The 16,392-nt window shown below is 37.7% G+C and overlaps 2 protein-coding genes across 3 annotated transcripts in view; one reads left to right on the top strand and one right to left on the bottom strand.

Annotated features, from left to right (window-relative positions):
* Window positions 1-3,997: 3,997 nt before the first annotated feature.
* optc (opticin) lies at window positions 3,998-13,216 on the top strand. 2 transcript variants are annotated; one of them, XM_069151764.1, is made up of 7 exons: window positions 3,998-4,080; window positions 6,981-7,197; window positions 8,792-8,936; window positions 9,042-9,200; window positions 9,296-9,498; window positions 10,461-10,556; window positions 11,780-13,216. In XM_069151764.1, the coding sequence occupies exons 2-7, from the start codon at window positions 6,997-6,999 to the stop codon at window positions 11,945-11,947; spliced, it is 972 nt and encodes a 323-aa protein (XP_069007865.1). In that variant the 5' UTR covers window positions 3,998-4,080; window positions 6,981-6,996; the 3' UTR covers window positions 11,948-13,216. The 2 variants fall into 2 exon arrangements, with proteins under 2 accessions (XP_069007865.1, XP_069007864.1); XM_069151763.1 differs by having other exon boundaries at window positions 4,002-4,080; window positions 6,985-7,197.
* Window positions 13,217-15,449: 2,233 nt separating this feature from the next.
* The window catches only part of LOC138192733 (dihydropyridine-sensitive L-type skeletal muscle calcium channel subunit alpha-1-like), a 37,547-nt gene continuing 36,604 nt past the window's right edge, over window positions 15,450-16,392 (bottom strand). Inside the window, exon 42 of the mRNA XM_069140383.1 lies at window positions 15,450-16,325. Coding sequence (XP_068996484.1) covers window positions 16,316-16,325 — 10 coding nt within the window. The 3' untranslated portion in view covers window positions 15,450-16,315. The remainder of the gene's footprint in view (window positions 16,326-16,392) is intronic.

Here is a 16,392-nt window from a genome sequence, read left to right on the forward strand (position 1 = left end):
TTTATATGATGCCCGCCCACCATGATTAGCTAGTGATAGCCTTGTTATTAAGGGATGAAACCAAGGCCCAGAGAGTAAAAAAAAGGCTCCCTTATGCTACACATACATGACATGTATAAATGTAATCCCTTAATAGGACTTCGGGTTATAGGTACAATAGATGGCATGCATATTCCAATAAGTGGAGCATAGGGTGGAGCCTTAAGCCGCATTTTCCGTGCGTCACAGGTTTGAGCGAGCTACGGCAGATATGTGAAATTAATCCCATTGCTTGTTTAATTATGGCACTGAAGTAATTTCCACATACTTTCTTCACAGGGCATTATGATGCACTGCTAGTAGGGAACAGAGGCTACCCATATTCAATTCAATTCAATTTTATTTATATAGCGCCAAGTCACAACACAGGTTATTTCATGGTATTTAACACATTTAAAGTCCTTACAGCAGAACTATACAATATTATACAGAGAAACCCAACAATTCCCACATAAGCTAGGATGGAAAAACTCCTCTTTAAGGGAGAAAAACCTCCAACACAGGGAAAGAAAAACTCCCTCTTAACAGGAAGAAACCTCCGACAGAACCAGGCTCAGAGGTGGGCGGATCCATCTGCCTCGACCGGTTGGGGTGAGGGGAGAGCAGAGAGAGAAAAGGACAGCATAGAGATATAAAACATGAACTGGTGGCGGGGCCGACAATCACAGAGTAGAGACATGAAGCTCCATGACCGGGACATCTGCAAAAGAAAGAACAGAAACCCATATGCACTGTATTTAATGACCGCCTATCCTGAGCCACAGACACCACCACCGAGCTGCCTTAATGTGGCCCTCAGTAAATGCAGGGTCAGGATAGAGATGACCTTTAGGGTCATCAAGTCCCGTTTTAATTGTTTTCGTGGCTTAAAGATCCTCCTAAGCGAGCCTGTCAGACTATAGCAGCATGTGTGGTACTTATTGCCACAATACGTAAAGAGAGAGCCCCTCTGTCCTGACATCCTGGACCCCATCACCCTGGATCACCCAACCGACCATCATAGTTTCATAGATTAAAAAAAACCATTATAACAAAAAATACATATTTTTGTCATATCGTTTCACTTTTCATTCTGTTATATTCTTAGTTTCACTCAATGTAAATACTTTAGCCTGTGTTGAATTTATGTCCACCATGGAGGGGCCATGAACCTTTATTTCTTTTTTGCAATCCTGTGTTGCACCATGACAAATTACCTTTGGAAAAACAATAAACAAATGACAGGATGTGTTTCATTTTGAATATTTTATTTAGTTCTGCCTATGGAAAAAAAATTTCCCCTCGGGGATTAATAAAGTAACTACCTAACCTAACCTAACCTAACCTTTGCTGGGAAAAAGAGAACAAGTCTATTTATCTTAAGTATACAATGTCAATCATGCTTCAGGCAAAAAACTGAAAGACTCATGTATTTAAAATACCTTCTCAAAGCTACTATTTCAAATTTTAGCTTTTTTTATTTTCACCTTTTTTTTTTATATTGTCCAACTTCAGGTTCCTTTAATACAGGGCTTTCACATTGTGTGCTCCAACCTCAATAATTAGTATTAGTAGATACAGTAGGACATTAACGTGTTAGTCAAGCAAAAGAGATGTTGTACTGTATTCATGAATTGAGTATTATGCCACCAAACCACTTACTCTATACATACCCTGGATAAACAATTGTCGAGAGGTGCCATCACTTGGGTCAGATGTTACACCCCCTTTACTCCCCTCTATTACTGGTCTTCCTTGATTGTTAGAGAGGGCTAACTCCTCTGGAATCGCAATATCAGGTGGAACTGCCCCCCCCTCCAATCTAACTCTTCTAAAATAATTTATACAATCAGCAATCTTCTGCCAGCATTCCCCTCTGGCCTTGTTTGCTGCGAAAGTGTTTGTGCTCCTTATAACTCTCCACAATTACAATCTGCTCCTCCTGACTGAAATAGACAGCACGTGATCGTTCCATTTTAGTTAAAGAAGAGAGAAATGACGCTTCATACACCCCCTTTCATGTGAATGTGCACAGATCCTAAAGCAGAAATCCTGGCTCAACAAAGGAAGTTGATAACTACCATCATTGTACCAATTATGTCTGAATATAAGTTTCCCTTTTGTTGAGCCGGCTCAGACAAAGAAAGCCTGGGTATGTTGAACTTACTTCATAGTACACCCCTCAGAATGCTTGAGGACTGATTGACAATGCCAGGTGGAAACGGGGCCTGTGACTGATTTACTGGAGCAGGCACAAACACCTTAGGTTCACAGCTGCTGTCAAATATTCTTGACTAGCAAAATTTGAAACGGCTTCCTTGTGTCTGCTTGCAAAGATTGTGCCATGAGAGAGGGTGTTTTCCATGACAAGACTCATTGTAAAGAGATTGTACTGCCGTCTTCATTCCAACCATGTGGACATGCTTATTTATCTAAATAGAAATATTGAAAAGGCTATTAGTCTTGACAGTTGCTCAGATTACTCTTTATGAATATGCACAGGTATAAACACACTAATAATTTGTATAGAGAGAGGTGTTAGAAATTAATGTTCTGTCACCATTGCATCATTCAGGTGTTCAAAATCATTATCAGTATGTTTGGTTCAGGTCAACGCACATATTTCTTTGCTGTATTAAGTTTGAAACTTACCAAAACTTTCACTATAGTAACACTGATATATTGTGTATGATAAGTATTGGAGAAAAGTCTTATCATTTTCCTTCATTTGGTTAAGCTGTTGTTTGCTTTTGTTCGGCCTGAAGAGTCTGGACCATGTTGCCTTAAACATATAGAACTGTAATATGACAGGCAGATCCTTGAAAACCTGTAAAAGAGAAAATATCAACTTCTGTCTGCAGTTTTTAGGGATGGAGGTGACACAGTTCATCATACCCTGTCATATGATTTTATTGGTTTAATGGTTTAATACTGTTGCAGATTTTAGGTTACTCAGATCATAGTAACTTTCCATTCTCATTTGGTCTCATGCTCTGTTTGACGCCATTGGTCAGCCTTAATTCAGAAGTGTTCTCTTGTTTGAGTATTCTACAGGGCTCTATGATTTGCCAATGACTCTTGATTTTGCACTTTTTACTAAAGCATTTTATGAAGTTTTTTTTTTTTTTTTTACTATTATGAGCATGTGTGACAAAGGCTATTCCCCTTTGATGTGAACAATTTCTTTTATTGTCATAATACTAAATATGCTTTGTAAAATATCTCTGATGGCCCAGATATATAATTTTAATATATTGTAATATATTACTTAATATTATCTAATGCAAGAAATTAACACACTAATGGCTTCTATCCAACAACATTTTAGTGGTACTGAAAAATGAAAATTTTTGTGTGAAATTATACAACTTGTATTGGTATAGTGCAGTGTTCTGCTCCAGCTGCACCTTCCTCAGCTGCTGCAGTTTTAACATCAGTTGTTGATTCCTTCCTATCTGCTACAGAGCCATGATGGTGATCGTTGAGGGTGAAATGTGTCCACTGTTACTTACTAAGTTATTTGACCGTTAGGAGAACACCATGCAGGTACTTATAGTGCACTGCATGTTTCTATACTTATCGATGTAAATGCACTTTGGCGCTCAAAAAAGAAAGTGAAATTACGTAAGAGTTTGAATTGAGACAGCCATAGTTGAACATTAGTAGGCCAGGGGGATATTTTCTATTTTAAATGTTACTGGATTTTCTTTTGGAGTGAAGATTTTTGTCTGCTGCTGAAGCTATACAGATGTTCCAAACCTTATGTGTTTCCATCCATGACTGTGTGCGTTTGAATGTTTAACTAGAAAGGGTACTGGCGACTGCTGAGTACACTTTGAATTCAAGAACTTCACACCCCCCCTCTCTTTCTGCTGCATCATCCCCCTTCTCTACCCTCATAATGAGGCATTGTCTACACGCCATGCTGAGGCTAAGTGAACAACAGGGGCCCGCTGGTACTCTGGCACTAGTCTGAGAAACCCCATTGGATTAAGCAGCAGAGAACGGCAACAGGATCAGAAGAACGAGTGATCTTCATAAATGCACAGCAGAAACAAAGCAGTAAGTTATCTTCACTAATTGTATGTACACGCATTTTGTTTCCTGAAGTTATTCTGCCAGGTAAAAATCTTGTTTACTTATAAATCCAAAAAAAACGGTCTGCTTGCAGAGCTGCTCGAGTGTGCAAATGGTCACTTGGGACTCCAGTGACAGTGGTGAGGTTTTGCTGTGGTGGTCAATAAATTGTTGCTGGGTAAAAATGAGAGACCTCAAGATAAAAGAGACCCATTTCACGTTATTTCATATACTGTATTTAAATCAGTTGCAGTGGATGATATAACAGCCACTGTAAATCCTTCATTCTTCCTGTAAGCAGATGGCTTAGTGTTGGCAGAGTAAGGTTAAGAATGGCTCTATTGATTCAGTTGTTCACACAGATTACTTAAAGAACTGTGCCATACGTCCTATATTTGAAAAGAGTAATTTAAGCTTCTTACACATAAATTGCTTTACAATTGTTGTGTGTAGGGTGAGTGATAATGGTCATAATTACTACCATTTAAATGACATTCATGATATAATGAACAGTAAAGCAACACCTCTCTTTTAAAACCCAGAACTGTCCCAACAACTCAGTGCACGCACAGTCCTCTCAGGTTTCAAAGCAAACATTCCTTTGTCATTCTGGCGAGACAGCCAGCACCACTCCTTCAATTCTCTAATCACCAAGCTAGACAGGGCTGCTATTAAAACTCTTAAAGAATCTTTGAAGATAACCAGGTCTAACAAAATGAAGACTTCATAATGCTTCAGTTCTCATTCTCACAATCTCAACCTTTGGAGATAAATGAAGATTGAATCCATTTTAGACCATCAACAGATTGAGTGTATTTAAACCTAAATGATTCAATTTGCGTCAAAATAGTTCTTCAGAGTCGTATGCCTATGCATCAACATCAACATCAAACTGGAATCAGCATTCAATTATTGTGTTTTAGTTTGGCACTATATATGTCAGCACAGGACGTGTTACAAAAGAAAAGTTGAGAAGTTACAATATGCTTGATACTGAGACAAAGGTCCTGGTCTGTTAATAACAATGTCTGATGTTAGGAGGAGCAGATTTTGTAGATTTCGATTAACATATTATGTTTTATGATATAGATTTCAATTTGTTTGTGTCAACGATGACTCTTCTACACACACTAAAGTTAGTCATGGAGTTCCACAGGGCCCTGTGCTAGGACTAATACTTTTCAGCTTATAAATGCTTTCATTAAGCATTATGATTTTAAATTATTCCATAATTGTCGAACAAACCATGTTTGTGTTCTTTCTGCTCATCTTTCCTCTCTCCATTCTCCCTTCACCCCAACTGAGTGAGGCAGATGGTCGCCCATCCCCGAGTCTGGTTCTGTTAAAAGGGAATTTTTCCTCCCCCATCGTCATTGATGCTTGGTCATGTTCGAATTGTTGAATTATTGGGTTTGTCTCCATGACAATATGTGAGCCCCAAGCCCTATTTAGTAGCTTTTGATCATGTCTCATGATCATAATATTACAATTTCATGTCTATATTCATGCTTACATTACTATTTTTGAATTAATTTTCATTGTGCAGATTCACAACACCCTCCCAAAGGATGATTTAAATTCTAATGCAAAAAAAAAAAATCTCAAATTGTATACAACCAAGCAGCAGGGACAAAGCCCAAATCATCTCCTGGGTGGGTGAGCCCACGGGTGCTTTTTATTATCTATTAACTCTCCGTGCACTACATCACAGGTCCAGACCAACTGCCCTGAAACGTCAGGTCCACCTGGCTGCAACAACAAAATTAAGATTATTTTTTGAAGTGAGTACATATTTTGATATGAGTAGGCGCAGTATGTTCCATCAATTTGTCTTATCCCAGGAACACTGACAGTCCTTTGTCCATTGATGCACAGATATTTTGAGTGTGTTGAAAATGTATACGATTTCAAATTGCATAAAACCTAATATAGGATAGTCTGAGCCAAAACACACTAGAAAACAGTTCAAAATCACAGCAACAAAAATAATCAAATGCAACGACTCCACTTCCTCTCGTACTGCAGAAAATGTCTTATTGATATTGAAGGCTGCCCTTTACATTAAAGACAATCGGGGCTTTCTTTAGGAAGAGGCAGCAAATAGGACAATTTATTCATAATGGCCCTGAGGCCATGTTGAAATTACACAGACGTCTCCAACTGCAGAAAGAAACTTTTTTCCTTACAAACTGCTTTAATTCCACACAGCATTTATTCAACAAGATGCTGAAAACATTGCTCGGAGATTTTGATCCATTTTGACATGAAAGCAGTACACGCTTGCCCATGCCCAAAGTAGCAATGAAGGAGTCAAGCACCTCACAAACAAGACGCAATAAAAATATGATTACTTTATTACCCTTCTCTTTTGTTTAATTTATTCTTTCGTATTCTTACAAATCTTCTTATAAATGCAATCATTTATAAATAGATTCTGCAGATTGTATGTGCGTTTAAATCATTTTAATCTTACCTCAATCACCATTGAGGAAACACACGCAAAGTTTGGTTGCATAATTTCAAAGGTGTTAGAAAACTAGATTTATACTCAATATAGTGTTAAGTCACAAAAATGAATTGTAATAAATTGTGTAAAGCAAGAAACTATTTGGAATTTCCTCCCTCAACTCGGCATATAAAAGGCTATCACTGGAATTGCAACATGTATTTCCTTTCTACTGGTGCTAGTACACCATTTAGTTGTGCATTTTGTTGGCTTAATAGAAATAAAATGAAAATATACAGGGTCTCAAAGGTCTGAAAAAATACCAAGAAGATATCCAGTGTTCTAAGTGGTAGCTACGGAACAAAATGAGACACAGTATCAATGAACATGTTTATACTAATACATGAAACACTTTATTTTCCTCTGTTTATGTTGTGAGGTAGTTTGTGCTGAGGATGTCAATGCAGTCTCTGGTGGTTCTTGCCTTGGTTTTGGACTTCCTGGTCCCCTGCCCTGGCATGACAGCTCCTCCAAGTGAGCCAGATGATGACGCTTTTGACATAGAGAGCTACGACCTGACCAGTGAGACAGAGTGGGAGAACCTGGATATCAACGTTTATGAAGACAGTTATAATTATAATGACTTGGACCAAGAGGTAAGAAACTCATAATAGTATGAACTGAGAGAACTCTCTCTCTCTCATTTTGTTGTTGGGAAACTATTTTTCCCAGTTTGATTGATTTGTTTTAATCTGCTAATCAGTTCAGCTCTCTACACAGGTAGAGGTCCTACTACATGCCCATAACTGTCTATTTTCCTGTTGTTCATGTGTAATTTAGTGATTGTGTATTCTGGATTAAACAAAATAATTGAAAATATGTGCACAATTTGAGTGTGGGAACAAAAAAGTGATGATTTCTTTAATATTCCTCTGCTTCTTTTTGCTTTCAACAGCCCTTATGGGTCGTCATTATGGCCATTTAGTGGCTTTCATGATGGCTTGTTTTTTATTTCCAAAATGTCTGAACTGCAACAGCTGGAGAATCGTTTTAAACAACCTTTAAAACAGAACCATTCAAAATTTAACTGAAACTGTAATATAATCTCCATTTTTATTCTTGTCTTGCCTATCTGACTTAAGGTCAGACTTGCGGTTCTGGGGCACACACACACACACACACACACACACACACACACACACACACACACACACACACACACACACACACACACTCTCACTTGGATTGCACTTTCCATGGGCCCACTGCTTGCATTTTAGGCACTGTATCTACATCTCTTTGGGAAAACTGTTAGGGAATGGCTCCACACAAACAAGGCACAGACATCTACATCTACATGAAGAGTCATCTACAGTCAATCTTTTTTAGGCTGGCTTTTTCTTTTTTATTGATTATTAGATTTGAAACCTACCTTTATTTTGGAACAGCTTTTTGTTTTGTTGTTGCAGTCATTGAGCTTCAACTGCCTCCTTCACTGGTATGTTAGTCAGAATTGCAGCTTTTCCTCTTATTCTTTGGTTGTTAGCTAATTAGGACCTGCATTTGGATATGGCCAAATTGCCCTTCAAATTACAATAGATGTGTTTTTGGTAATGTTATTGTGGCCAAATCTAAAAAAGTAATTCAAATTATATTTACTTCAATTACATGTGGCAATACAGTGAAGGGCAGCTACCTCAAATTTACATAGTGTCAAGATAGGATCAGTCAGGCACCTTTAGTAAGTTGGCAGCTATTTTGATCATAGAGCACTTGTAACTGCATTTCTCACTATTTTCAGAAGTTTTACAACCAGGAAATCAAATTAATTAACAGAGAAAATAATCAGCAGATTTATCTGTACTGAAAATAGTCATTAGATACAGTTAGATACAAAACAGTTCAAAAGCGCTCAAAATCCAACGACACTATTAAAACGTATTACGGCATTCAATTTATTTTCAAAAAGGTGACTTTTTACACTTAAAATGTATAATTTCTTTTTAAAATTTCATAATAATAATAATAATAATTATTATATTATTAATTATAATAATTTCATGCTTAAAAAAGCATTCAACCAAATGAAACCTTAAGTTTTCACTCCTTTAATGGTCATTAAAACTAATAATGTTTATTATAATTGTAAAGTATCATATAAGGGTTGTAAAGGCGTCTTTCCCCCTTTTTTCCTGCGATGGAAATCTGATTGGAATTATTCCTCTCTTCCTGGGTGTCCTGTGAGGATAGAGCGAGGTGGATGAAGCACCAGACATCTCACCACTAGCCAAACAGTCCCCAACTCAACACTACGAGGAAGAGGTGACCCTGCCACCAGCTCCTTTCAATCTGGACTTCAAGGGACCAGGCCTCTTTGGCCCTGAGACTGCATTGGGTTGGTCAAAGCATCAGTTGTAATTTAAATTCAACGGTCCTAAATATTTTTGTGTCAGCATGCATATATATATATGTTAAAACTCTGCCCGTTGTCTGTAAGCAGGTATGCCTACCTGCCTACTGTGTGTGTGTATTGGGGGCAGTGTGTACTGTGATGACATGGGCCTACATCAGATCCCACCCCTGCCCAAAGACACTAGACATTTGTATTGCCGCTTCAACAATATCCGACATGTCAAGAACACAGACTTTATCAATCTCGGTGAGAAAATCCCTCTGGACATTTTCAAAACAACTGTAAACTCACAGGTACTTGCCTATCATGGTTAACATGATTTGATTTATTTTTTTTATCAGATAAACTTAAGTCCATTGATCTCACTGGGAATCAGATCTCAGGGATGGATGAGGATGTGTTTCAGTCTCTGCCACAGCTCCAGGAATTACTGTTGGCTGATAACAACCTGCAGATGATGCCCGAGCTGCCAATCACCATGAAACGCATTGATCTACGTAACAACAGGCTGAGCAGTCAGGGGGTCCATTCTGAGGGATTCAAGGTAAATATTCTGCATTTATGCACAGCACGAAAAAAAAGATAATACAGATATTTTTGATAGAAATTTTCATTGGGACAACAATGATTTCACACACACAAAGAACTTTTCTCAAGCACTACGACTAAACCTTTAAAAACAGTAATATACACATGAGGGGTTTTGTGCCTCTGGAGGAGCTTTGTCAGGTCTGCGACAAAAATGAAACTGATGATCTGATGAAACGATTTACCAAAAGGTAAAATTACTGGAATTTTTGTAAGACTTTCAACCACATTTCACAGCCTTGATGTGCAGAGATCATGCTGTTTGGTAAATTATATATTTGGCTTTTGAGAGTCCCCAATTAAAAAAAAACAAACAAAACATTATTTCACTGCACTAACTTTATGTTGCAATTACATAATACAGTTTCAATAATGTGACAGAAAACCACAATTACAACAGAAACTGGCTACATTGATTTCCTTATCCTCACAATGTTTGAAAAAGGCATGACACACAATACATTATTTATTCATGCCACATTTTTTAAAAGCAAGTTCTTCCATCTAGTAAAGGATTAGAATAATCTCTTCTCAGTGGCACACACATTCTAACAGTAATCCTGCACTCACGAGGTTTTGGAAAACAATAGAAGGCGGAAAATATTGTTACCCAATTGCATCAGACAGGAGCAGGCTATTTTACTTCTACTCAACAATGCATCTATGTATCTGTGGATATGGACATCGTATATCACAGATGGATGTTTCAGGGGGCTGCTGACCTTTAAGCCATACTGATTAATTATGCTTCCTTAAACAATGAGCACATAATGGCAAATGAGGCACACATTTTATGCAGTGAATTCAGTTTGTTCTAGAGCTACATAGTTTATATTCAGTAATGATAGGGCTCCCTCTTGTGGATATTATAGTGTTTTACTTTGTGATGATATGTGTGTTTCTTTCTCCTCCGTGCAGGATATGAGCCAGTTGGAATTCCTTTATCTGTCGAACAATAACCTGGATTACATCCCTACACCACTTCCACTCAGCCTGAAAGTGTTACATCTTCAGGTAGAAGCATATCCATGTCCTTATTGCCTCAAAATACAAATTTAACATTGCAGCTAATTGCCGGATTAATGATACATGAATTACGAGCAAAAGTAGAAAACTTAAAAGCCACTTAAAACAGTAGACTGATGTGACAGAGAGTTGCCACTTGTCTTGGACAAATATGGCCACATTCTTTTAGCAGTTTGCACGCCAATGCATCCTCGGCCACATTGAAGGACCACCTGTTTAACTGACAATCTGGTGCGACATATCTTTGCCGCATCAATGCAAGGTGTTAACAATCCCACAAGAAGTTAAAAGCCTGGGAAACCCAAGCAGTCCGTTACAACAGTAGAAGCCTTTGCCATGAGAGGTTGCCTTTCGAAGAAAGTTGCAAGTTGCTTTTAGATGGTGCCTATATTGACCGTGACCTGGATGACTGAGAATCTTCACACACAGTAAAAATTCACTTAACAGCATTACAAAAGTGGCGAGTGAAATTACTGGAGTAAGTCAGTTGTGAAAACATAGGGCTAATGGATCCAAAACACAGTTCGCTGTTATGAACGGCCTCAAGATATGTGGCTTTCAGTGTGGTTGCAGAGTCAGATACCTGGTTGAGTACTTTAGTGGCTTAAATCTAACAAAAACACTGAACACAACGCCCACACCCCGCTTTATGTTGTTCTGTGTCCAAATACCCACCCTGCATAACTTCTATTCAGTATAAAAGAGTGACACTGATTTGTAAAAATGCTTCCAGTGAACTAGCACCAGATTACATTTTTCTTTTGGTGGTCAAGAGAGAAAATCAGCTGGTGGTCCAAATTGACCAGATTTCTCTAACAATGACGGCATTGCTTATGTATCAAGATCATTTTGATAACTAAGGTATTTTAACTTGAGCAAGCACAAATTATATGTATCACAATATTGTTGATAACTAACGTCGGTTAACTTGATTAAACACCAATATATGGAGTAATATATAACATGCAAGCACAAAAAATAAATTAAAGGCTTTAAAAATATATTTGAGGTCAATAGATCTATAAAAGATAGGTCCACAGCATTGTGTAATTACTCAGGTATCACTATATGGTTAAATTGTATTTTTGTGGTGAATAGTTTTAAAGGAAAAATCATTCTATACAGTTACGCTAAATGAATATTGAATAAACTGCAGAGAGTCAACACAAACTGTCCACAAATATTTAATAACTTTCTTCTACCCTTATTAGAATAACAAAATCCAGTTTCTGCACGAGGACACCTTCTGTAACCTCAATGATCTCAACTTCATCCGCCGTAACCTGGAGGATATACGTCTGGATGGAAACCCCCTGAACATCAACCTGTTTGCCAAGGCCTATGTCTGCCTGCCACGCATTCCCATAGGGAATAACTGAGAGCTGCCAGACACCTTAGTTCAGGTTACATTCAATAGAAAAAATATAAGAATATAAACCTTTGACTTGCAATATCTGTTTTGTGTGTATACTAGCATTGTGGAATTATTGAATATTCAATACCAGCTTTCAAGACAAAAATCACAGATGCTTTGTAATAGAAGACACATCATTTAAAAAAAAATAAAATAATGAGACATGCAATGTATGACTCCTTTGACTTATAAAGCTGTATACGGTTAACATTAGCAAACTGTTAGCAAAGAGTTACCAAACTGTTTTATGCATCCAGCTGTAAGAGAAAAATACAAATGTTTTTGTAGTCGTGCCTATGCCTACCTGATAAACAAATTAGTGGTTAGGTACTTAACTACCTTTGTCAGCTTGCTGTTTACTTGTGTATACTATTGTGGATGTATTGACAGTTTTCCACAGAAACAGCTTTCTGCTGCAAATTAGGTTCATAAGTGCAGTTTGTGTGCCTAAAAACAAAAACAAAGAGCTGACAGACTCTGGGTTCATTCCTATAAGTAAACCCCCTCTGAAATGCTGTACACCTGACACACTTAATGGTCATCATTATTTTTCATCACTTTGTTTATTGTGTGTGTTAAACAGAAGGCACAAAAACAGATTTATTCTGAATAGAATAATCAAAGGGGGATATGTTGGCAGGTGATGCATTTAATGCTATACAGTTATGTCCAGTTAATGCAGAACAGCAGTGTGCGATTTGAGACAACACTCCCCTGTCAAAATTCAACACAGCCATATTCATTGATTAATTGTTTGGATACACAATTTGATTAGTGGAGCTGTACTTATTATGGCAATGTGGTAAAAGAGAGAATTAGTTCTGGCCATTTAACCTCGTGACCCTTGGCTGTTTTACGTGGTGACTCGGTTTCCTCTTTATTTATAGGCTTATGGCATAGTCTTCATGTCACAGCTTCTTCATGTCAAGTATATCATATATTGTTCTTCTCTTGTCTTGAATATGTTTGCTTACTTGGGAAAAATATGACTTGGCAGGTCATTTAACAGTGACATATACCAATGACCTGCCAAATGGATGATATGCCAAGGGTCATTTTCCAGAACATTTTTTGTGAAAAAAATTGAATTGTTCTTTTGGCTGAAGGTTTTCAACACAAAAGACATCTGTATTTGAAAGGATAGGTACACATTTAGAGAAATACTAAATTAGAATTGTGTTAACAGGAGATTCTGACACTGAAAATGCTTTTATAATATACAAATGACATAAAACACTTTTTCATGGATTTTGTCTCGCTTGTGGTTTTTTTTATTTTTATTTGGGGAGAATGCAATAACTGCAGAAAACATATTCAGACCTTTTCACTTTTTGCACATGGTTTTTAGTATTTTTTTTGCAAATGTATTAAAACTCAAAAACATATTTTTTTAACTTACAAAATGTTCCATTCACCTATCATCTATACCCACTTTATCCTGAACAGGGCAACAGGAGGGCTGGAGCCTATCCCAGGTGACCCTTGAGTGAAGGCAGGGCACACCCTAGACAGGTCGCCAGTTCTACAAAATTATTTCGACCCTGATTCAGTACTTTGTACAGTACAGGCCCCTTTAGCTCCGAGTCTTTTTGGGCAAGAAGAGAAGCTTTTAACTCCTGGATTTGGACAACTATTCCTTTTCTTCCTGGTAACCTTCCTCAGATTGAATGGAAAGTGTCTGTTCACTGCCACCTTCAGTTCTTGTCAGAGATGATCTAAAGACAGTCACAGACTCTTCCTGAAATCAGACTAGAATTGTATGTATGCTTTAATTCACTGTTGTGCAAAATGCTGAATAATTGTCCCAGTGTTAGGTCACATGCACACTAGAGCAGGTTTTATTAAAGGGCCATTCTTTGGCTGTGTTAATTTCCCTTTCAATGTAATGGACTCCCATGGCAGGATGCTACCACAAACATGTTTCACCAGAAGGATAGTACAATTATGTCAAAGAGTGAGTACATCACCTTCAAAAATGTTGCCTTTTTTTTTTTTTTTTTACATATTGGACAAGCAAACATGTTGCCATCGTTGAAACAATTTCTACTGAGGTATCAATTGACCTTTTATAGTCATTTTCATAATGCAAATTAATTAAAAAAACAAATAGAATAAAGCAAGCATATCCCTAGATTTATTAAACCTTCATATCCATGAAATTACATTAAGGGGTTCCACATAAGGTGGCAATAATTAGAGTGCCACGTGAAACCTGTTCCATTTAAACCTCTGTAATCTAGAGTCAGTCTTTGCGTTTTCTTTCTTTTTTTCTGGCAAAAGGACAGCCTGCCGTTGCAAATTCGGCCCAAGAGCCGACCATTTGATGCCAAAGAAGTGTGGCAAATTGAATTGTACAATCTGCAGTTAACTTTTACAGCTATTGATGTCAAAGGGCATGCATCTACAATTAGAAAGAAATTGCACAAATTCGAACTGCGAGGGAGACATGCCATGGAAAAGGATTTGCTCTCCAAAAGGAATACTTCAGCAAAACTAGTTTGGCAATGAAAATACAGGGGGAGACCAGAGCTCTCATTTATAAAGCAGTGCGTAGGATGCAAAAGCCCAAATTGGCATGAGCCGAAAAAAACAATCGGATTTATAAAAACAAGTGTTTCCTTTATTACACAGTCTACCCGGTAATGTGCACAGGAAGTTTAACCTCATATCCAATTAAACCATAACTGGTCAATGCAAAGCTTCTAATAAATGTCAATGCATATCTCACTCTCTGTACCCACCAGAGGGTCCTCCGTGTGTCTCTCTCTCTCTGTTTCTTTGTCCAGTCCCTGTGTCACTCTCTATTCTCATTGATGGTCTCTTGTGTTTCTATTTGTGTCATTCCCTGTGTCATTTCCTGTGTCCACCCACTAGAGGTCCCCAGTCTGTTGTGCATGGTCAGTCTCCTGCCTGCACTTCCCCTGTTGATTTCATTTCATTTTAACACAGTATTCTACATAAAACAGAGAGCCTCAGTAAGCTATCAATTAGTCCCCTCTTCCACAGTACCTATGGTGTATTTTGATAGGCAGCATACAAATATCATTATTTCCCTTTTCTGAACACATTAAGCTTTGGTACACACTTTTGACATCGTATCGGTATCAGTGATACCAGCCCCGGTTTATTTGGTATCGGATCCAAAAGGATACCTTTGGTATCGCACATCAGTACTTTTTATCTCTGCTCGCCGCTGCTGCCGCCTGCTCTTGTGTGCTTTCCAGGCCAGACATAGTTTAACTCAAATAAGCCAGTTATTGTGGTTTCACAGCCTATAGCTAAACAGTTTGGTTTTAGTCACATTGCAAGTAAGCAAATAGCTGGAAAACAGTGTAGCATCTGGCACCTGTGTAATGACATAGATATTGCATTCAACTGGTTGTGGTAGTATTATAGTTTTACATGTAGGCCTATAAAAAAAAAAAAAATCACTTGTCTTGTTGTGAAAAACTACTTTGGGGCAGTACTTTGTTGTTATATGCTTTATTTGAGAGGTCAGCAGGGTCAATCGTCAAAGGCAAAGTCAAATTATGAATTATTCTGGGATGAAATGAGAAGGGGGCATGAAAAAAAAAATATGGACAAACACATTTTAGTCATATTATTGTCCTATTCCAGGTAGTATGTATAATGTGGTCACAGGATTCCACAAGAAAATCCTCACACAGTATACAGTATACAGTATATGTCATCTGACAATAAGTACCCAGCTGTGAAGTGTGTGTGCAGAGGGTGAGGTCATCTTTTATGAAAAAATGTGAATCCACAATTTGAACCATGAACATTATGAAGACATAGGAACAGAATGATGAATGCACACCTGTTTGTCTTGCATAGATAATGTCATTGTCCTCTCTTAATAACAACTAGTTTGACCTTTGAAAGTATGTTCTGTATTATAAAAATAGTTTTAACAGAGCCTGACTGATTTATTATTTGGCAAATTGTATTAGCTCATATTGGCCTATCACAAATATTTAGGGGTATGGTTGTATAAGTTGTCTGATCTTTTAATTACAGAACATACAACAACACAGGTGAAACTTAAAAATAAAAATACCATTTCAGTACAACTATTGTTCATTACATGTGTTAGCGCTTAATGTTAATGTTTAACATTGGCTATTATGGCTTGAATTTCTCCTCCAGGTCCCAAGCCTACTTCTCCACACTCTGTAAGGTGGGTTGACAGCCATGGCAGCCTCTTTCATCACAGTCCATCTTTGCATAGGTTGAAAAGTTCCTGCTGTCTTGAGTTTGCTGAAGTTGAAGGTCAGTGTTTGGAAGTGCTCTCAGACATCAATTGTCAAAGGCCAATTCTTCCAAATTACTGTTAATATTGGCTGTATAAAGAAAGAAAATAATGAACAGTAATGCAAATCTTAGTTTCAAGAAAACATGCTGACTTGT

Source organism: Embiotoca jacksoni, unplaced genomic scaffold, assembly GCF_022577435.1.
Source record: "Embiotoca jacksoni isolate LCO1_2020_lvr unplaced genomic scaffold, fEmbJac1.0.p SCAF_1, whole genome shotgun sequence".
Taxonomy (NCBI): domain Eukaryota; kingdom Metazoa; phylum Chordata; class Actinopteri; family Embiotocidae; genus Embiotoca; species Embiotoca jacksoni.